At 39.4% G+C, this 22,193-nt stretch overlaps 1 protein-coding gene across 2 annotated transcripts in view; it reads right to left on the bottom strand.

The window, feature by feature from the left end:
• Positions 1–22,193, bottom strand: part of abcc3 (ATP-binding cassette, sub-family C (CFTR/MRP), member 3) — an 82,448-nt gene that overhangs the window by 33,041 nt on the left and 27,214 nt on the right. For both annotated transcript variants that reach the window (XM_033612279.2, XM_033612278.2), the window contains exons 4-8: positions 20,443–20,580; positions 13,279–13,437; positions 13,011–13,072; positions 8,483–8,614; positions 2,504–2,746 (exon numbers count right to left, since the gene is read on the bottom strand). In XM_033612279.2, coding sequence (XP_033468170.2) covers positions 2,504–2,746; positions 8,483–8,614; positions 13,011–13,072; positions 13,279–13,437; positions 20,443–20,580 — 734 coding nt within the window. The remainder of the gene's footprint in view (positions 1–2,503; positions 2,747–8,482; positions 8,615–13,010; positions 13,073–13,278; positions 13,438–20,442; positions 20,581–22,193) is intronic.

Below are 22,193 nucleotides of genomic sequence, written 5' to 3'. Positions count from 1 at the left end.
TGAATTCAGGTCTTCATTATTTACCTACAAAGCAGTTAGTCACTAAAACTCTGCATGGAGAGTTTCTTCCATTCTTCTACTAAATTACGCCTCAACTACTTAACTAAGAACACGGTGTACACCTGCCTCAGACAGTCTGCACAGCCTGGTATTAACCTGGAGAACACCGCAGTGAGGCTTTACAAAGAAACAAGAAATAGATACCAGATGATGCATTTTCTAGTCTTTTCTTGGCCTACCTATAAACTTTCAGCAAGATCTTAAAATATGACTTCTGACTATGAGACAGTCTGGCCTCACTGCACTCATAGGAAACTGCTGACCCCTAATACCACCTTAAAGTTGTAACAATCTTTCACTAGACAGTGCAAGTCAATATTGCATAGTCACAGACTCATTATTTAGAATTGTCACATCAACAGAAGCATTAGCAGCTGTATTGCCGCCATGCTGTGAGAGGATTTGGCACACATCCATTTTAGCTGATTGGTGATTATTTGGGAAAATGACTGCTGTCTTGAACATGTATATTGTAATTTTGTTTTGCTGTATGGTTTGTTGACAGTCTGATGTGGAGGATTTATATCCTGCACAAAAAAAAAAAAAATTCGATTCATTTCAATAAATTTGCATACTGTCCTCAGATCCGCCTCATCTTATCTGTGGCTTCTATGAAACATACAGATTGTTATCAGTAACAAACATGCCCTATATTTTCATAGCCCATCTCGTTGCGTGTGACAGTTTGTTGACATTGTGCTGGCAAAACAGAAATTACATTCAGGAAATGAAAAAATGTCTTCTGTGACCTCTCTTCAAAGTCATAAGGAAACCAAACACACTTGTCTTTGATAACATTTTAATATTTTATATTTTTACATTTTTATGCACTGTTTACTTAGCTGTCTGCTCTTTTTCAAAGCTCTTCATGCCTATAAAAAGAGGTGTATGCTTTGGTGATTGCTAGGGTGAGGTAGGAATGTCTGGTTTATCTGGTGTTTCAGGCAGCACACTGGTTAGCTTAGCATGCTAGCTAACCATATTGCCTGTTTGATTTGTTAGCATGCTAGTTAGCACAACTTCATGGTCACAACTTTCCCATGTTGTAAACACAAGCTAAAGGGTTTCGTTGAACACAGCTTATAATTAATTACTTGCTCAGGTGTGTAAACTGAGGAGAAATGCTTTTCTTTTTGGTTGTGTTTTTTTATGTTTGGTTTGTTTAGTACCTCAGACAGCATACTAGTTAGCCTAGCATACTAGCTAGCTTAACATATTGCCTGTTTGGTTTGTTAGCATGCTAGTTAGCACAACTTCATGTTCACAACTTCCCATGTTGTAAACAGAAGCTCATAGGTTTCTTTGAACACAGCTTATAGTGTATTACCTGCTCAGGTGTGTTAACTGAGGAGAAATGTTTTTTTAGTGTGTGTGTGTGTGTGTGTGTGTTTATGTTTGGTTTATTTACTAGCTGAGGCAGCATACTAGTTAGCTTAGCATACTAGCTAGCATACCATATCACTTGTTTGGTTTATTTGGTGGCTCAGGCAGAATTCTAGCTAACCTAGCATGTTGTTAGCACGTTAGTTAACCTAATGTGAAATGTGAGGATAGTGTATATTAGGTTGCTTGCTAAGGTAAAGTAGCTAAGGGGAGATATTTAGTGTTTTTGGTGGCTCACGCAGCATACTAATTAGCTAACCATGCTAGCTAGCTTAACATGTTGCTTTTTGTTTGGTTTATTTGGTGGCTCAGACAGAATTCTAGCTAACCTAGCATATTGTTAGTCTGTTAGTTAACCTAATGTGAAATGTGAGGAGAGTGTATATTAGGTCGCTTGCTAAGGTAAAGTAGCTGAGGAGGAATATTTAGTGTATTTGATGGGTCACGCAGCATGCTAATTAACTTACCATGCTAACTGGCGTAACATATTGCTTGTTGTTTGGTTTATTTGGTAGCTCAGGCGGGATTCTAGCTAACCTAGCATGATGTTAGGACTGCAGTTAGCCTAATGTGATATGTGAGGGGAGTGTATGCATTGTTGTTTGCTAAGGTGGAGTAGCTGAGGGTGACTGTTTCCCATGGCAGCAGTGAAAAAAGCAGGTATCAGAATTAACTGGCCTTATCAACCACATGACCGTAACAAAATACATGCACGAAAACTATGTGGTCAGCCAGCTCTGAAACCTTATCTCTATATCAAGATAAGGTTTTCACAGAACAGCTATCACCATATATCCACCCTGGCCAAGATGCGTTAATGAAACATACACAGTGTTTACATAATAACTTTGCATCTTTAACAAGGACAGTATGCAGTTTAAATAAAGGCAGCTACCATACTTTGGATAAAACCACCCAGCATGCAAAAATACATTCAAAAAGACATCCTGGAAATAGTATTTGGCAACACTGGAACAATGGTAGCTTGTTTGGTGTCCCAATCTTGCAAATAGGGTGTAGTAAAGACAGCACATGGTAGTAACATGACCTCTCTGTCTACCTGAGCAGCTGAGGGTTGACGAAGGTGATGATATCCTGCAGGAGCTTGTAGGCTGAGCCAATCAGAAAGTAGGGTCCAAAGGCTTTGATGAGGGCACGTAGGAAAGACGGCTGGTAGGGAGCAGCTTTCTGATTGGACAGCAGCACCTCTACTTCCTCCGGGCTGCTTTCACCTTCTCCTATGTGGTTGGTGGTTGATGGCGGGGGCTTTGAGTACACAGCCTGGCTGGACAGACTGTGTTCACTGAGAATTTGGAATTTGGGAGGTTGTTTGATAGGAAATAGGAAAGAGACAGAGATGGAGAGAATAATAGCTATGTGAGGATGTGGAATTCTCATCGTAAGTAAGTAAGAGAGGAAAATATATATAGCATCTCTCTAGAGTGATGTCATAAAGGGCAGTCCTATACGAAAGACAGTGTATAAAACCAATAATAACAACACACTACAACAGCAGACAACATCAATGAAAGGCATTTTTGAAGGCCTTGTAGGTGATTAGAAAAATACATCTATCCTGTATCTTACTGGCAACCAGGGAAGTGAAATCAGGATTGGGGAGATCTGAGTTCTATGGCTAGATTTGCATAAGAGGCTGTTCACACATACAATCTCAAAAGCTGGTGCAGCAATAAGCTGCTATTTATTGGATTTATCGCAATTCCTTAAATTGAATAGCTGTTTCCCTAACTGACATCTTTTCCTCACATCTTAGGGCTCATTTATGCGTGAGTGTTTTCTGAAAGCTTACGGATATGGATGAAACAGAGCAGTACCACCGGAGATTGTGGAAGCAGTGTAGCATAGTTCAAGCCAAATATGACCATAAGAGACAACAAAGACATTTTATAAATAATGGTGAAACGGAACAAATCTGTAATAATTTAATAATATGTAGTGATATATAGTGAAAATAGTAAAAAGAATTCTCTGTCCACAAGTGGGGATGTAGATCAACGCCGTCTACAATGCTGCCTCCATTAAAAAGTACAATATTATGACCTCTGCCACCGCTGCATCATTTGTTGTTGTGTGAAACTTTTGACCCTGCCCTCTAGAGCTATCCATTGGCTGTATCTATGCCAACATTATGGACGCATGGAAGAGTGAGGGTTGTTACGGTACAACATTTGAAACTGACATATATTTTCATACGTAAAGGAAGTATAAATGAGTTTTTGGGCTACATTCGGAGGGCAGGCTAATCAGATTGGTTTCTCAAATCAGATCATCAAGACAGACCGTCTGCATTGTTATTTCCAAATGATCAGACTGGATTTGTGTGTCCAGACATCACCAGCCTATCTGCATGGGTTGCTGCGTAAACACCATAGGTGTCAGTATCTCCATAGCTGCGCTAGTGACGTGGCTTTCCAACTCAGAAGCATGAAAAATGAGGGTCCATTATATAGCCTTCCAAACAATCACCTCTACAGAAGTATCCCCCTTAAATGCCAACAGACATTTTTTTTAGCATCTGTCGATGGACTGTTACTCTCCATTTTGTCCTTCATAGATCTCTGCTCCTAGCAACACTGATTCTGCTCAGCACCTCTGTTACTCTAGGTTAACATCATTGTTGTGCTTTGTGTCTCAACGCAAAAGACACTTTGAAATCCGATTTCAGTAGCCAGAGCAGCCACACTGAGATGCATCTGTAGAAACCTGATTGGAGTCAGACTTCAAACTCCCCACAAATGTGGTTTGGAATAGGGGTGTAACAATACATCGATCCACATCGATACATCGATTCATTGATTAACGATCCGTTTATATCGATGCAAAATGAAAACATCGATCCATATCGTCATCTTAAAGATACACATTTATTTTGAAATTCACATAGCACGTCTGTGTCATCATTTCTGGGCAAGCGCGCCTCCGCTCAAACAACAAACAGCTCAGAAATAAAACAGTCAAATCATATTCTAGTTGTTTTTGTGAGTTGATGTAAATGATTGTGTTAGATGGGCATATGATATCGTGTCATATCGATCGCAGGCTCCTGAATCGAATCGAATCAAAATCATATCGTGACAGACTTTGTGATATCGGCAAACATCGTATCGTCAACCAAACAAATCGATATAATATCGTATTGTGATGAAGCTGGTAATTTACACCCCTAGTTTGGAACACATGCCATTCTAAGATATGATAAATTCTTTCGGCAAAGCTGGATCAACTTAGTACAATAGCAAGTACTAATACAAATAGTGCAAAACAAAAACAAAATATGTTAAATATTGCAGAGCGTCCCTTAACCTGTTTGTCCACAAGAATGTTCATTTGTTCAGAAAGATCTTAGGCAGTGAGACATAATGTACGACACACTCTAAGTTTTCAGTGAAAGGAATGTTTTGCAAACAAAATCTATTCTAATACCAGCTTAAAGCGCAGGAGTCGGATTCCAGCAGTGAATTTGCTGGCAGCTACAGTTCAACGGGACGACTGTGATGGAATTCAGCTTAACACCAAACAGGTTTCCAGACGTCAAGTGAAAAGGCCTAATGGAGCTTTGCCATATCACTTTACAAGTTTCTCAGTGAGAAAGCACAATGAAACTGTGACAGGAAAACAGAGAGAGGAAGCAGCCTCATGGAGGTCAGAGTTCACCTGTCCTGCTGAGTGTGTTTTTCCCTGACATTGGATTTTCACTGCAATAGCAAAATGGAGAGCTAAATCCTGTTCTCAATGACCAAGCAACTTAACTAATTTCTCCAGCATGTAGCTGAATATGGTTAAACCGTGGAATGCAATACTGCAGACATGAGAAAAGTAATTAATTCTGCAGCAGATTATACAGAGCAGTGGGGGGTGGATTTAATCATTCAAGGCTCTGATATTTAAAACCAAAATGAAAAACCACATCATGAACATACAGAATCCATCAGGGCTACAATGCTCCAAAAAATATGTTCACTGTGATGTGTGCTCTATCAACAGAATGCAATGCAATCTATATGTGTTCTTTTTTTCTTTTTAGTTGATAAGTGGCAGCAGTGGTACCAGTTTCAGATATTAGATCTTGCTACCCTGCTGCTAGGGTTACAAAAAGCATGCTCATGGTTTCACTTGTGCAAAAAGACACACACACACACACACACACACACTCAAAGAGCCCTGCCCTCAAACACGACATGCTCTCCCCTCAATGCTCTGACAAAGAGGTTGAAGGTGCGGCTAGCACTGCCTTTTTCAGAGCACGTAAATCAGAGCCAACATTTCTCTCTGGTAATTAGAATTAGCTTACAGTTTGTTGAGACCACAAATCTCAATTCTCATGTAGTGTTTACATGCACTCAAGTAACCTGGTTAGTGTCCGGTTTCTGCATGAAGCTGATGTCAACGTCCTTAAAACAAGAAACCATGTTAACATGAATAATATTCTGCTGGAGAAATAAGCATTTATCTATACCTTGAAAGATCCAGTGATTTTCTATTTTTCTTAATGTCAAAACAACCAAATAATTGATCCCACTGTGCTAACAAGTACTGCATATGCATCCAAAGTCTGATATATCGTCATCATCTGTGCCAGAGAGCTCCACTGTTTTCCGAAAACTACTAAAAACACAGCAATGAGCTTTGCAGTAGGTTACATGTTCCTCCATTATCATGGACAAACACACTGTAGATTATTGTGATTTAAAGGAATATTTAACCTACAAAATCATTATTTGGGGGCATGGGAACCCGTGAACTTGGGGCTGACAGACTTCAGACAGGGTGTGGCGGGAATGCTGAGAGTTGAGAGGAAACATCATTATCGATAGCTGTATCCAAGATAATTTAATCCAGAATCATACTAAAATGAGAATAAATAAGTACAATATGTTTCTACAGCAGAGCAGCTGAACACACAAACCTTATCACAGTAAAGGAAAAGCTGTGTGCCCACCACAAAGCCTGGTCTCTCACTGCACTGCATCGTACAGATGCTCCAACCACAAAAAACAACACATGACTACAAGGGCGCATGGACACAGACCTCCGCCAAGGCCTGATCGATCTTGTAATGTTAACCAAATTGAAAAACGACTTGTGTATCTGTCCTGTGATTCAGATTCCAGTCAAAAGAATGTAATGGGTTCTTCATTCGCCCATACTACACCCTCCCACCAGGTTTCCACACCAACAAACAAACTAAACCAAAAACATTACCTCCTTGGCAGAGGTAATAAACAGCACTTGAAGCTCAGCATCATATGTCAGTAATGCACTTACAATAGACCAGCCTTGGTTCAAAAATATGGTAGCGGACAAATCTAATAAATGACCAGCTGTGCATTTTAAAGTATCCAGGTCACAGAAGTTCTCAGGTTTCCTGCTTTCACTTGATCTCTCTCAATAACCTGGGGTCTGTATCACGAAGCGAGATCAACCTTTCCTGGGTTACCCAGACATATCCTGGGTTGACTAACCCTAACAATGGCAATCAGGATAATCGGTATCACGACGCTGGATATCAACTCGGTAACACAACCCAGGGTTGCTTTATCAAGAGCTGTGAACGCGCACGCAGCGGACCAATCACAATCATGAGAGAAGCGCAGCGTCACTGAGCGTCACTGAGCATCCTCACTGAGCATCCTCACAGAGCGCCGTATGTGAGGATAAAAAAAGTATTTCTCGTGAGGATCAGAGATTAATTCTACTAAAATATGAGGAGGAGAAAAGCAACATTACAGAAAAGGCCAACACTGTGGCAGCTGCAGGAGGAGGAAACATGCGTGGCAACGCATAACGGGATGAATACTGTTTAGTTTTAGTTTAGATTAGTTTATTTGCACATAATGTTAAAACAGACAGTATAAAATTTACAAGATTAAAAAAAGAAAAGTGCCGGAGAGGTTAGAAGCCACTAAAAGCTTATCAAAGAAATTCCCCTGTCAAAACATCAATGAAATCACATGATAGAGAACAAAAAAAACAGGTAAGGAAAGAAGAAATAGAGGAGGAGAGAGGGAAAAATCAAGACAAAACAAGGTAGCAAATAAAATGATGTGTAGGTTAAATTACTCATCACTGGTTCAAGTAGCTACAGTACCTGTACCTGTACATCTGACACTGATCATACCCTTGAATCCCATGAAATCAATGCTGCGCAGATGAATTGCGTGTATTACAATTATTGTCTAACATCATTGCGTCTGATAAATTGGTCTTCTTTGTCATAATGTTATATATACTACAATAAAGCTTAAAGCTGACGCCACAATTAAATCATATCAACACCAAATTGATAGTCTGAATAAAATCATCCTGATACTGAGCTGTGTTAGAAATTAACAGCTGCGCAAAAATATACCTAGTCTCGCTCTTTAAAAAACAAAAAGGAAAATCCCTCAAACACCATGAAGTGTAGACATATAGGCTACTTTCCACATTTCCAGCAGCAAAGCTGTCAATTAGGCCCATTCTCTTTAACAGGGATCATTTCCTCCAACAAAAAAAATGTTGGCACTAATTAATGGTGCTATTAAGTGTCCGCAAATGATCAGTTTCTTTCTTATGAAGGGGTGGGATGAAATTTCGACTTCTTTCCACTCCTTTTTGAACAAATGAACAAATGAATTAAACTTCCCGTCATGACTGGGCTGCATTTCTGTCAGTGGAGTCAATTTTTTCCAAACAGCTGATTGGCCAGCGGGTGGTGCTTTTTATAGGATCAGATTCAACCCTGAACTTACCCTGCTCCGGAGCAGGATAGCCGTTCAGAGTAAGTTACCATGGTGATCTACCCCGATAAGAACTGAACCGGCTTCGTGAAACCGAAAACCCAGGGTTAACCCTGAAGTTACCTCGCTAAGACATTAATCCTGCTTTGTGATACAGGCCCCTGCTGTCTTTGTGAGTAAACATAGTGATTGTTTTCATGCACTGTGCGACCAAGTGAAGCTGACATATGAGTAACACAGACATAGTGGGAAATGTTAAAGCTTGTACTTTAATGTACTGTCATCTTTTACAAACGTACCTCTTGGCTTTGGCCTGCTCCTTTTCCCATTCTTTGAGAAGTTTGGGCACTGTCACCTTGGAGGTGTCACGCTGATTCAGAGACCAAAGGTCTTTGGCCTGCAGAGGCATTTTGTAGCCTTTAATAGCCATCCTAAAGAGAGAGAAACAGCAGGTTAATTCAATCTGGTACATTAAGCAATTCAACACTAACAAGTGTAAGTGCTGTAAACAAATGAGACATTCAAGGGTCATCAGCCTCCACCTGTTTCACTTTTCAGTCTTTGCCAGCAATTTTTCCTCTGTCCCCTGATGTGTGTTTCATTCTTTGGACAAAGTATGATTCTTAACCTAAAATCCTTTATTTCAGAGGCAACTCAGTAAGAACACTCTCCACAAAAATCTTTAATTGAGTTTCCTCAATTTGCTAATCATCATTATGTTCTCATGGATCGGATTTCACCGGATATTGGCTTGATGCATTTTACGGCCTGAGGAGAGATTGGCTTACAGAAGACAACAGAAAGAAGATACTGTACTTCCATCAAGAAAGAGCAATGTCTTATTTGTTGCAGAAATCAAAAGTAACAAAAAAATATAATTACAGAACAGCTGGTGTGAGACTGGAGCTACCAATCATCTCAAACACAGTCTCATTTGTTTACAGTAATTATCATGGCTTAATATTGTAATAATTTGATACTGAAAATGAAAAGACCAACAAAAAAACGTTCAGGAATGAAAACTGCAATAATGACTGTTATAATAAAATATGTCAAAGAGCACCAACATTCAGTTTTCTTTAACAAATAAATAAAAAAAAACATTTAAAATAAATAATCATATGATTATGAATACACTTTGTAAAAGATAGAAATTAACCGTTAACAAGTGAAATAGTTCTAGAAATAATTCAAAGTTAATTTATCATTATGGCATCTTTCCCAATGATACTATTATTTCTTGACACTTTTCATTTCATAGAGTCATCATATATTTCATAATATCCCTTTCCAAGACAGAGCTAATGTCACTAGTCACTGTTCCCTTATCTTTAAGCCAATCACATGCTCCTAGCCTCTTGGCAAGCTTAACAACTTCTACCAACTGCTACCAAATTTAGCCAGTTAGCTCCATGGATGTATTAGAGGACTGGATACAGCACAACTGTTTAGCCTTGCTTCTAATATTTCCCAGTGGCTAATCGCAGGATTGCTGCAAAAAAATCCCCGTGCCCAAAAAAACATTTTCCTATAGACCACCACTGTAAAAGAGATGCCTGTAAAACTGTTGACAGGACACCTCAAACTGCAAACAAGGTCAATTATGACTCTTTCTATCATGATTTTTTGATTCATGAAGGTTTCATATTTATAAAAGCCAAGAGGAGCTATCGAAAAATCTGTGATGTCACCACAGTGTAAAGTCTATGGCCTGAAGAGGAACTTGCAGGTGGGGCCAGCGAGGGAAACACTACTACGCATATTCAGTGGGCTGCATACCTTGGAAGTAAACCTGGAAACTAGAAACTTTTTTAGCATTTGGGGTATCCAGATCAAAAAATACAACCATGGTAAGCCTCTACAGACTGGTACAGAAAGGACCTCTAAACACAGAGCTGAGTTAGCATTTTAGCAATCCCAGTTCCCACGTCTCAAAGTCAATGGATTTTTTTGAATGGGTTTTTGGTTAGATGTCTGAAACAAGGTCTGTGGTTAACACAAGTTTAAGATTATCTTGCTGAACAAAATGTTTAAGTATTGTGTGCCAGAGAGCTTATTTTTGGCAATAATCCAAAATCCAATGGAAAAAACCCATTGGTTTTTTGATGAGGGAAGCAGGGCTAATTTCTGCATCTGCCTACAGAAAAACGTCATCTCTGCAGCGCTCTATTTAGGAATTACTTTGGCATTGTTGTTACTCCAGCTAATAGAAGCTAACAGGCTAATTTTGTTGTTGTTGTAATGTTTTTTTTTTATTACTGTATTGCAGGTTTTGGAGATTACAGAATGATTTCATCAATTGGTTTATTAATCCTGCTAGATTTATAATTTTTTAAACATTGTAAGAAAAAGAAAAAATAATAAAGTGAATAATAAAAGAAAAAGGAAAAATAAGGAGGGGTAGACATTAATAAAAAAAATGATAATAAAACAATAATGTGTGTGTGTGTGTGTGTGTGTGTGTGTGTGTGTGTGTGTGTGTATGTGTGTGTGTGTGCATGTGTATGTGTGTGTGGGGGGGCACCCTCAACCTCAATACTCAGTTTTTTTTTCCATTCCATCTATTTTTTTGACCCATTTACTCCAATTTCTTTTATATTCTTCTTCTCTATTTCTTAACTTAAAAGTGATTCTTTCCATTTCTTTAATCTCTTCAACTGTTGATTTCCAGGTATTAATTGATGGTGATTTAACGTCTAACCAGTTTTGTGTAATTTGTTTTAATGCTGCTATACGTAATATTGAGTACAAGTATTTATCTCCTTCTTTATCAATTTCTGAAGGGATAATACCTAAAACAAGATTAACTGGTTGTAATGGCTTCTTTAAATGAAAAATACTTTTAATTTTCTCCTGAACTACCCTCCAAAATTCCTCCAACACTGGACAGAAATAGAAAATATGCACATGGTTAGCTTCTTGCTCTTCACATTTCCTCCAGCATTTAGCACTTCTTGAAGAGCTATATTTGGATTTGATTACTGGTGTTAGAAACAGCTTCATACTGATTTTCCAGGCAAATTCTTTCCAGTATTTTGAGTGTGTTGTCTTAAATATTCTCTTACATGCTTCTTTCCACTCTTCTTCCGAAATTGTTATTTTCAGTTCCATTTCCCATTTTTCTTTAGTATTATCCGCAGTCTCCTTTGTTTCCTGTAAGAGTTTATACAATTTTGAGATTTTACTACAAAGACTATTTCTATTTTTGTTAATGAATTCCATTAAACCGTACGTTTGCTGACTCTGTTCTTCCCTCTGTTTCTTTATGAGATAGCTCCTTATTTGAAAATATTGGAATAAATCATTTTTACCTACATTAAATTTATTTGCTATTGTTTCAAAAGAGTCTAGCACATTATTTGTCATCAATTGTGAATACAGTTGTAATCCCTTCCCTGCCCAGTCTTTTAATACTTTATTCATTTTACTAGGCAAAAAGTCAGGATCATTTGCCATCTCTCTCAAGTAAATGCATTCTTTATCAAAGTTGTACATTTTTCGAATACATCTCCAGTTTATTAATGTATTTTCTATACATCTATTGTTCCTGTTGTATTTTTGCATTTCTTTTAAGTTTAAGTAGGGTAGTGTTACAATTGATAGATACTGACTGTTGTTCTATTAGTTTCCATTTAGTTCTTACTCTATTATTCATCCATTTCATTATTATTTCTACTTGACTAGCATAAAAGTAGGTCATTAAGTCTGGAAAGCTAAGCCCACCTTTTTCTTTAGGTTGGGTTAGTATACTAAGTTTTTTCATTTTCCTTTTATAATTCCAGATATAATTTGAAAGTATTGTATTCCATCTTTTAAAGGTACTACGTGAGATGGTTATTGGTAGGGTTTGAAATAAAAACAAAAACTGTGGAAGGACCATCATTTTCACGATATCTATTCTATTCAGTATTGACTCTGGTATTGATTTCCATCTATTGAAGTCTCCTTTCAACTTATTTTCTAAAGCTTGGTAGTTGTCTATATACAGAGTTTTTATGTCTCCAGTAAGGTATATTCCCAAATATTTAATTTTCTTTGAATGCCATTTCAATTTGCATTTCTCTTTGAGTTCTGGTGATATATCTTTTCCAAATGTTAATACTTCATTTTTATTTTCATTTAGTTTATATCCTGAGTATTTACTATATTCTAAGATTGTTTCCATCAAGTTTGGTAACGATTGATCTGGGGACAACAACAGGTATAAATATAAAGGAACAACAACATAAATTGGCATTATATGCAGATGATGTGATCACATCATCTGCATATAATACAACATAAATTGGCATTATATGCAGATGATGTGATCACATCATCTGCATATAATGCCAATTTATGTTGTTGTTCCTTTATATTTATACCTTTGATGTTATTATTTTTCCTTATACTTTCTGCGAGTGCCTCTATGCATATAGCAAATATAACTGGTGACAGGGGATCCCCTTGCCTTGTCCCTTTATGGATTGAGAACCTTCTAGACAGTGTGCCATTCACCTTTACTCTAGAAAATGGATTTTTATACATTCCTTGAATGTTGGTAATGTTGCGCTTGATTGCTTATGAGCTGCAGGGGTACAAGATTGGCTGAGATGTGAGGGGGCGGTGACTGGTGACAACAGAACTGTTACAACAGTGACACAAAACACCAAAAAAGGCATTTTGAAATAAAAATACATATTAATATTAATTTCATCATGTTATATCTTAAATATAATATTGAACTTATTTTGTATTTACTACTTACTAAAGCCAATCCCTATATATACACACACACCAAGTGTGGGTCTATAGATGATGCAGTAGCTGAGAGCAGTGTGAACCCACCTTGTGAACCACCAGAATGTCATGGTGGAGAGAAAACCTGCTGTGGTTTCAGGGCAGGGATTCTGGAAAAAAAAAAAAAAAGGAAAATATGCAGACAAACACACACAAGGTTACACAATGGCCCCAAAGCACACATTCAAGACTTTCAACCACTCAGGACACTATATGTATAATGTTAGCAGGAATATAAGATGTTTTTACATAAAACATACTGACACACACAGAATTCATGTAATGAGCAGACACTGCAGCATGACACATAACTCACAGGGTCTGTGACAACATTGGAGAAGAGAGGAGGTTTCTCATTGAAGCAGCAGAGGATCAGCTCACAGACTACCAGGGAAAAGTAGATGTAGAACGTGGTGAATCGCAGCGTGTTGGTCACTTTGCCTGTCACTTCGTCATCTTTGCTCGGAAATGTAGTCTAAAACAAAGACCAACACGCACAGATGGGTTCAGACATTAAGTGGTAACCTGTGAGGGGTGAGTCGTTTGTAAAGGTGCAGTAAGAGCCTGTTGTCTGCAGCTCCTCATCTAATATCTCACTGTGGCTGTTTCTGCTTTTACTTTCCTCCTTGTGGTATTATTAGACTTGTCTTTATTGAAGCGTAATATGCTGATGTTTAACTATGGTCCCCATCTTAGTTTAGCATGTTAGCATGGTAACAACTGCTAAGTGGCACCAAATACAAAGTCCAGCGGAGGCTGATGGGAGTACTTTCTGCAGGTATTCAGTAATCTGTGTGACGTCTGTCAAAGTTTTTAAAATTTTGACCCGATGATGTTACTAGATGAAAGTCAGAGGACAACCAGGATTGTTATAATTCATTAGATGGGGAAAATGTTTTTCCCAACAAACATCAATATCACTGTGACTCTAGATGAAAAGTCACAGGATCACCAAAGTCATAAAGTCAGCAGGGTTCTTCCTCTGTGGACCATAGAGATCTGTACAAAATTTTATAAAAATGCTTGTTGAAATATTTCAGTCTGAACTAGACTGATGGACTGACCTAAAAGCCAACATTGCCATCCCTAAAGCCATGCCGCTAGCTAGATGCAATGTGGCATCAACAAACAGCAGCACAGTGAAATAAGAAATAAGTAGAGTGTACAGCCATGCTAACAGCTCTGTGCCGCTCTACACAATACTGTACTTTGAACTAAATACTAATACCACCATGCTAACATGCTCACAATGACAATGTTAATGCACATGTTAAGCAGATAATGTTAACATCTTAGGTTAGCATGATAGCACACAAAAATCTGCTAAATAACAACACACTTTGTTTCTAAACACAAAGTACTGCTGAGACTGATGGGAATGCACTAAACATTTTGACCTGATGATGGTGGTAGATAGAAAAGTCAGAGGATCTACAGTGCTTTCTGCATCCTGCGCCAAACATGACTTTCTGTACAAAATCTTTTGCCAAAGCGACGCTACCGATGACTAACATTATAGCTCATTTTTGGGGCCACAACAACAACACAGCTTGCATTTAAACTAGGAACAGAGCTTGAGTTGCGTCGCTGTCATTTAGGTCTATTGGGGAAATTAAGTTACTGTGTAAACACCTTAACCAAGCTATATTACTTTATTCTGTGCATTCACAATAATCAAGATGTTGTCAAGATGTGCTGCGTACATGCAAGTGAAGTAGAGGTCAACTTCAGCCATCCATCCATTTGAGTTCTCCCTACAATAATACTCCCAACACACACACTCACACAGTGGGAGACTACTCACTTTACTTTACAAACATCTAAATAAGCTGACAACGCGATTTTAAATCAAGGAGTCACCTTTGACAGTACAAAATCACTTTACTTTTTCTGAATCATATTTGTCCATGGGCTGTTTTTCTGGGTCAACATGATTATAGCAGCACAGGTCGGCAGTAGCCTGGGCTGACCTCAGCACATGGCTGCCTTCCTTACACTCTGACTGACTAACTGCTTGAGGCTCTGCTCTCACGTCTGTCTGCCTGCTGCACATAGACGTCGGAACTAGGGGTGCGGGGGGTGCGGCCGCACCCCCTCCCATCCGCACCCCTGCACCCCAGCCTCCCTACCCACTGCGTTACGCTTTAAAAAAAATAAAGAATCTGAATTTAAACTCAATTTGTCGGACTTACATTTACCTCTTTCATATCATTAATGCATAGATCTATGCTTTTGATGTGATACGCAACCTGCCTGACTACATACAGTAGCCTTGGCATCCAGGATGTTGTATCCATCCTGCAAACCTTGCAGCCCCAAACCCACTCCATGTTGTCAGAGGTGGAGAAGCTCATTAAGCTCTGTCTGGCCCTGCCCGTATCTGTCGCACCATCCGAGCGCTCTTTCTCAGCCTTGCGCAGGCTGAAAACCTGGCTGCGCAACACCATGACGCAGGAGAGACTAACACATTTGGCCATTATGAACGCTCACAGTGACCTTATGGATGAAAGCGATGTCTCGACCCTGCTTAAAATCTTCGTCAGTAGGTCAACTGAGAGAAGGTCCACTTTTGGAAATGCATGAAAGCCCTGAGTCAGGAGTGCAGACTTTTCTTTTTTTCATTCAAGGTTACAAATAATGTTATGTTCCTTAAATGGCTTGATTTAGTTATCAAAGTTTAATTTTCTTAACAATAAAGATGCCGTGTTCATACATTCTAGTTCTCTTATAACAGCATGTTATTATAAAATAATTTCAAATCAAATCCTTAATCATTGATAAGTGTGCGTGCTTCCCCCGCCCCTCCCAACAAAAATCCCGCCCCCCCTCTCAGAAAATAGTTCTGACGTCCATGCTGCTGCATGTCCTGGGGTTGGTCTGATTTTAATCACTAAAGCAGCTACAAAAAAATAAGACTTTAAAATTTAGTTTTAGTTTCAGTTTGAATTAATTTCATTTGAGATATTTTTGGCATAAACAAAGAACGCTAAAAGTGTTGAGGAAAAATCCCAAATGCCATCCATTTGTGGCCACTAGTCTGTGGCAGCAGCTGGACACACCTTTTGTTCTCTGGCATACATCTGCAGGCTGGATAGGTGTTGTTTGCTATGCACTGATATAAAAGAGGTTTCACCCACACAGAGAGTATTTGTTTAACAATTGTCCGACAGGCAGTTGACATTTTAGCCCTTTTTTTAGTGCTATCATACATACATTTGTCCAGTCTAGTTGATTTTATTTACCACTTTTTTACATGCTTTACTATGTTGAGGCCACCTTAAAAATTTATGGTGACTGCTGCCATAAATCAGATTATCCCACATTTTAATCAGAGTAAGCATTATTGTGATTATTGACCATAATCCAATTATTACATGCATGTTAACACAGCCACTGGCAATCTCACAATACAGATGAGCAACTATGCTAATAACAGCAGAGATCCAACAGAGGTTCCCGTTAAGACGTAACAAATAATGGCGCAAAATCTTTAACCTGTATTAAAGGGATTGTTCAGATTTTTTTTTAACACAACACAAGTCACAGCATATTTAACAATTGCATATTTACACATGCAGCAGAACTGGAGAAACATTAGCATCCTGGGTAGACTTTCATTGCCCTCCCACAGTTTCCTCCCGGGATCACAACTGTCCTGTACTTCTCCTGATTTATAACATACCTATTTTTCCTTTTCATTATCACAACCTGTACATGGCACTGTACAGTGTATTAACACTAAGACTCTAAAAGTCTGCTGTTCTCACCTGGACAACAATACAACTACACAAAATGTTGTTTCATGGCATGCACATGACGCTGAAGAGAGCTGCAAGAAAGGAATACTCAAGCAAATTTAAGATGTCGTGGAAAGAAGATTCCCTGTTTCTTATGGAAAGCTTTTAAGAAGACGGGAATGCATTTTATAAAAACTGACAGGTTGAGTTTTCCATCCAGCATAGGTGTCACACAGTACCATAAAATTAATGAGTTGGTCAATGAATAAAAACTGATGAATTTACACTTTATATTAATGTCTGTGAAAACATGGATGTTTCACATACATCTTCCCCAGGCAGCACAAAAGATCTATGCAATCAGCACAGTTTCAAGGTGGACACCCAAGATTAGTGTCACCAATTCAGTATCTGACCAAATGTCTCCCATGCTGTTCCTGAGTTATGACACTGAATAATCACCAGAAAAGTGTTTTTGCAGAACATTATGATGTCACAGTGAACTTGACCTTTGACCTTTCAGATATAAAATATCATCACCTCATCATTTTATTCTATTAGACATTTGTGGAAAATATTGCCAAAATTAGCTTACAAATGCTTAAGTTATGGCCAGAAACATGTTTTGTAAGGTCACAGTGACCTTTAACCACCAAATTCTGATCAGTTTATTGTTGAGTCCATGTAGAGGTTTACGCTAAATTTGAGGAAATACAGTACAGGCCAAAAGTTTGGACACACCTTCTCATTCAATGCGTTTTCTTTATTTTCATGACTATTTACATTGTAGATTCTCACTGAAGGCATCAAAACTATGAATGAACACATGTGGAGTTATGTACTTAACAAAAAAAGGTGAAATAACTGAAAACATGTTTTATATTCTAGTTTCTTCAAAATAGCCACCCTTTGCTCTGATTACTGCTTTGCACACTCTTGGCATTCTCTCCATGAGCTTCAAGAGGTAGTCACCTGAAATGGTTTTCCAACAGTCTTGAAAGAGTTCCCAGAGGTGTTTAGCACTTGTTGGCCCCTTTGCCTTCACTCTGCGGTCCAGCTCACCCCAAACCATCTGGATTGGGTTCAGGTCCGGTGACTGTGGAGGCCAGGTCATCTGCCGCAGCACTCCATCACTCTCCTTCTTGGTCAAATAGCCTTTACACAGCCTGGAGGTGTGTTTGGAGTCATTGTCCTGTTGAAAAATAAATGATCGTCCAACTAAACGCAAACCGGATGGGATGGCATGTCGCTGCAGGATGCTGTGGTAGCCATGCTGGTTCAGTGTGCCTTCAATTTTGAATAAATCCCCAACAGTGTCACCAGCAAAACACCCCCACACCATCACACCTCCTCCTCCATGCTTCACAGTGGGAACCAGGCATGTGGAATCCATCCGTTCACCTTTTCTGCGTCTCACAAAGACACGGCGGTTGGAACCAAAGATCTCAAATTTGGACTCATCAGACCAAAGCACAGATTTCCACTGGTCTAATGTCCATTCCTTGTGTTTCTTGGCCCAAACAAATCTCTTCTGCTTGTTGCCTCTCCTTAGCAGTGGTTTCCTAGCAGCTATTTGACCATGAAGGCCTGATTCACGCAGTCTCCTCTTAACAGTTGTTCTAGAGATGGGTCTGCTGCTAGAACTCTGTGTGGCATTCATCTGGTCTCTGATCTGAGCTGCTGTTAACTTGCGATTTCTGAGGCTGGTGACTCGGATGAACTTATCCTCAGAAGCAGAGGTGACTCTTGGTCTTCCTTTCCTGGGTCGGTCCTCATGTGTGCCAGTTTCGTTGTAGCGCTTGATGGTTTTTGCGACTCCACTTGGGGAAACATTTAAAGTTTTTGCAATTTTCCGGACTGACTGACCTTCATTTCTTAAAGTAATGATGGCCACTCGTTTTTCTTTAATTAGCTGATTGGTTCTTGCCATAATATGAATTTTAACAGTTGTCCAATAGGGCTGTCGGCTGTGTATTAACCTGACTTCTGCACAACACAACTGATGGTCCCAACCCCATTGATAAAGCAAGAAATTCCACTAATTAACCCTGATAAGGCACACCTGTGAAGTGGAAACCATTTCAGGTGACTACCTCTTGAAGCTCATGGAGAGAATGCCAAGAGTGTGCAAAGCAGTAATCAGAGCAAAGGGTGGCTATTTTGAAGAAACTAGAATATAAAACATGTTTTCAGTTATTTCACCTTTTTTTGTTAAGTACATAACTCCACATGTGTTCATTCATAGTTTTGATGCCTTCAGTGAGAATCTACAATGTAAATAGTCATGAAAATAAAGAAAACGCATTGAATGAGAAGGTGTGTCCAAACTTTTGGCCTGTACTGTACTTTCAAGACCTTCTTAAGATATCGCATTCACGTGAATGAGACGGATGCAAGATCATTGTGAAATTGACCTTTGACCACCAAATATTAATCAGTTCATCCTTCAGTCCAAATGGACGTTTGTGCCAAAATTTAGAGAATTCCCTCAAGGTGTTTTTGAGACACTGTATTAACAAGAATATGACAGATACAAGGTCACAGTGATCTTGACATTTGACCACCAAATTCTTATCAGTTCATTCGTCAGTCCAAGTACCCATCTGTGCCAAAACTGAAAGAATTAATCAAGACGTTCCTAAGATATCTTGTTCATAAGAATGGGGCAAAAACAAGGTCACAGTGAGCCCTCTTCTTCAAGAGCACCTGCATTTTTTCCTTGAGTTTTTGGACAATAACAATCGGTCCTTGAGCACACCACTACCTCGCTTCTCAAGGTCACAGTGATCTTGCCCTTTTAAACACCAAATTTAATCAGTTCATCCTTGAGTCCAAATGGACATTTGTGCCAAATTTGAAGAGAATCCCTTGAGGAGTTTTTAAAATATTTCATTCAAGAGATTGGGACAGACTGACGGACGGGCAACCCAAAAACATAATGTCTCAGGCCATGGCCGTCGTCAACTCGATGATCATAGCAGCAGTAAGTTAACCTTGAAAACAACACTTTTCTGCCTTGTAGTAAAAATGTTTAATAGGTCACTAATTATTAGGAGTCTTGTAATTCCAATAGATTACAGCCCTTTAGTTCTAGTAGCTGGCTTTCTCAACACCTAGCCAAGTAATCACCTAGGTTAGTGGTATTCATCAACAACTGTACTGTATCAAGCCCAATGGATATGTTAGGATAAATTTGTGCCTTTGGGGCTGCTTCTGACACATATTTTACATTTTCTACCTTGTTTATCTATGGTGCATGCTTCTGTGTATCTTTTTTCCAGGCTTACATTACAGACTGTTTTGTTTTGTCACTGCAGCTATGTTGGCCAGCTGTGCAACACTAGCGGTGAAATAAGTATATGCTAAGATAAAAGCTTTTAGAAAAAATGCCAAGTACCATGCATCATGTGGCACAACAGCCACTAATCTGCAATCACTTGAGGTGAGACAAGTATGCTAGGAACAACAGGCCTACTATTCCCTCTCCGCTTAGTGGTGCCCTGGGCTGACCCCTTCAAAACATCCACACACTGTAAGCTCCAAACCACCTCCTGAGACAGTAGTCCTAAATGAGAGCACTGAGAAGGATCAAAGATAACATGAGGTATAAGTAGGTAAGGAGACAAGAAAATTGGGGAAAGAATCAGAGGAAGACAGTGAAAGGGGGCGGATGAAAGGGCACCAGGCAGAGAAGATGATTACAGACATGTAAGAGGCATTTGAGGGTGATGGTGTGTTCTCACCTGGTTGGAGGCCTTCAGGATCTTGGAGCGGAAAGGCACAATGGCACACAGCACAGACAGGAACCAGAAGATGAAGAGGACCCCTGAGGACTGAACCCCGCGTAACCTCTCAAACTGGATCAGAAACGTGGCCAACAGCTGAGAGTGGAGGGAGGCCGATATTACACGGAGAGAGGAAAAAGGAAGGGGGGGGGGGGGGGTGCAGAGGGAGAGACTGAGTTAGATTAGCCAGGACAGAATCACTGAGGGCATGTAAGGTAAACCACGGGCTGACTGGGTCAGTTTTTCATGCTGACTGCTCCCCCATCAAACAACAGGTTAGACAGGCTGAAACACGACTTTTCTGGCTTTTCCCTCAGGAGAACTTTGAACAATGAGTACACTGCTCTAACTGAATGCTTTCGGCTTGGCCTATCATGATAATTACGTTATTGACTTATCGTACCATATATGGACATGACCTTGATCTTTTTGCTGACCTCGATATTGCCCGTTGTGTTTGTTAACATAAGAATGTTACCAACAAAATAAGTTATGATTAATTCTAAGTTATTCTATTATGAAGGTTGTAAGTGGAAGACACACAGTCCTGATAGTCGTTGGCTCACAACCCCTGGCAATGAGCCAAAAAAGTATACGTTTATAGTTTTACCCTCAATAACTTCTTCCTACTCTCCATAAATCCACCAGCAAACCACCCAGCTCCCAGGCTGTCTATCCCCAGGAGCCGACGGCAGCATAACGACCAGATTATATAGGAAACTGCAGTGTTCCTTGAGCTTCATTAAGCTTGTCTATTAAGGCCCTGACACACCGAGCCAACAGTTCAGCCATCATCCAAAGCTAAACCATTGGCGAGCGTCTGCCACCCATGTCAGTGTGCTGCCGACTGGCACTCCAGCTCAGTGCACAACAAAAGAAACAGAGGTGAGGAAAATTAACAAACAGCTGAAGTCCTGAGGGAGTGAGACCAAAACAAACTTGTAATATAACATACAGATTTTTCTTTAGTCACTGAGCTTTATAGCAGAAGCATTTCCTGATGGTTTATGTGCTCTGTTCTTTCAATCAGGTTGTGTTGTTAATATGCTAACTGGCTAACTATCTTCAAGATGCCCTCCAGGTTTCGCTTTTTAAATAAGGACTAGACAGCCACTGTGTGCTGATGTGGAGAGTTATTTCCTCTCACACAGGAGCAGAATGTACGTGCTGGTTGGCCATTGACTGTTGTCCAGGGTGTCTTCATGTGCAACATTTTTGGCCTAGACACGGTGATGTCAGGCAGCGCAGCAGGGGGCCTTCTTTGTCGCTAGTTCTCTGAAGTTGGTTTGGTGTGTCTGAGCCTTTACTGGCAAGAGGCATCACCTGGTTTTGTTTTTGTTGGCCAATGTTTGTATTAAGTCTCAAAGTAATTTTTTGGATTACTCCTATGCATGTACTACAGTTATATATATACTTTCAAGTACATATTACCAGATATTAATTTGTCTTTTAAAAATATGTTTTAAAAAATTCATAGTCTAATTCCAGTGTCTAAATATTCTTTAAAGGGAATTAAGCTCATTCAAAAAAATGTATACATGTTATGAGTATGGTCTAAGACAGTCCAAAAATATTGGTAGAACATGAACTATCTACCAAATCCAAAGCTAGAATGCTATAACTCAAATGGGTGATGTCATCGGGTATAGAGTCTGGAGCTGCTCCAGAGACAGACAGATGTTCTAGATGACAGTGAGAGCACCCAAGGA

Source organism: Epinephelus lanceolatus, chromosome 21 (assembly GCF_041903045.1).
Source record: "Epinephelus lanceolatus isolate andai-2023 chromosome 21, ASM4190304v1, whole genome shotgun sequence".
In the NCBI taxonomy this organism is placed as follows: domain Eukaryota; kingdom Metazoa; phylum Chordata; class Actinopteri; order Perciformes; family Serranidae; genus Epinephelus; species Epinephelus lanceolatus.
The sequence above is the reverse complement of the archived record's forward strand: the minus strand, read 5'-3'. Positions and strand labels throughout refer to the sequence as shown.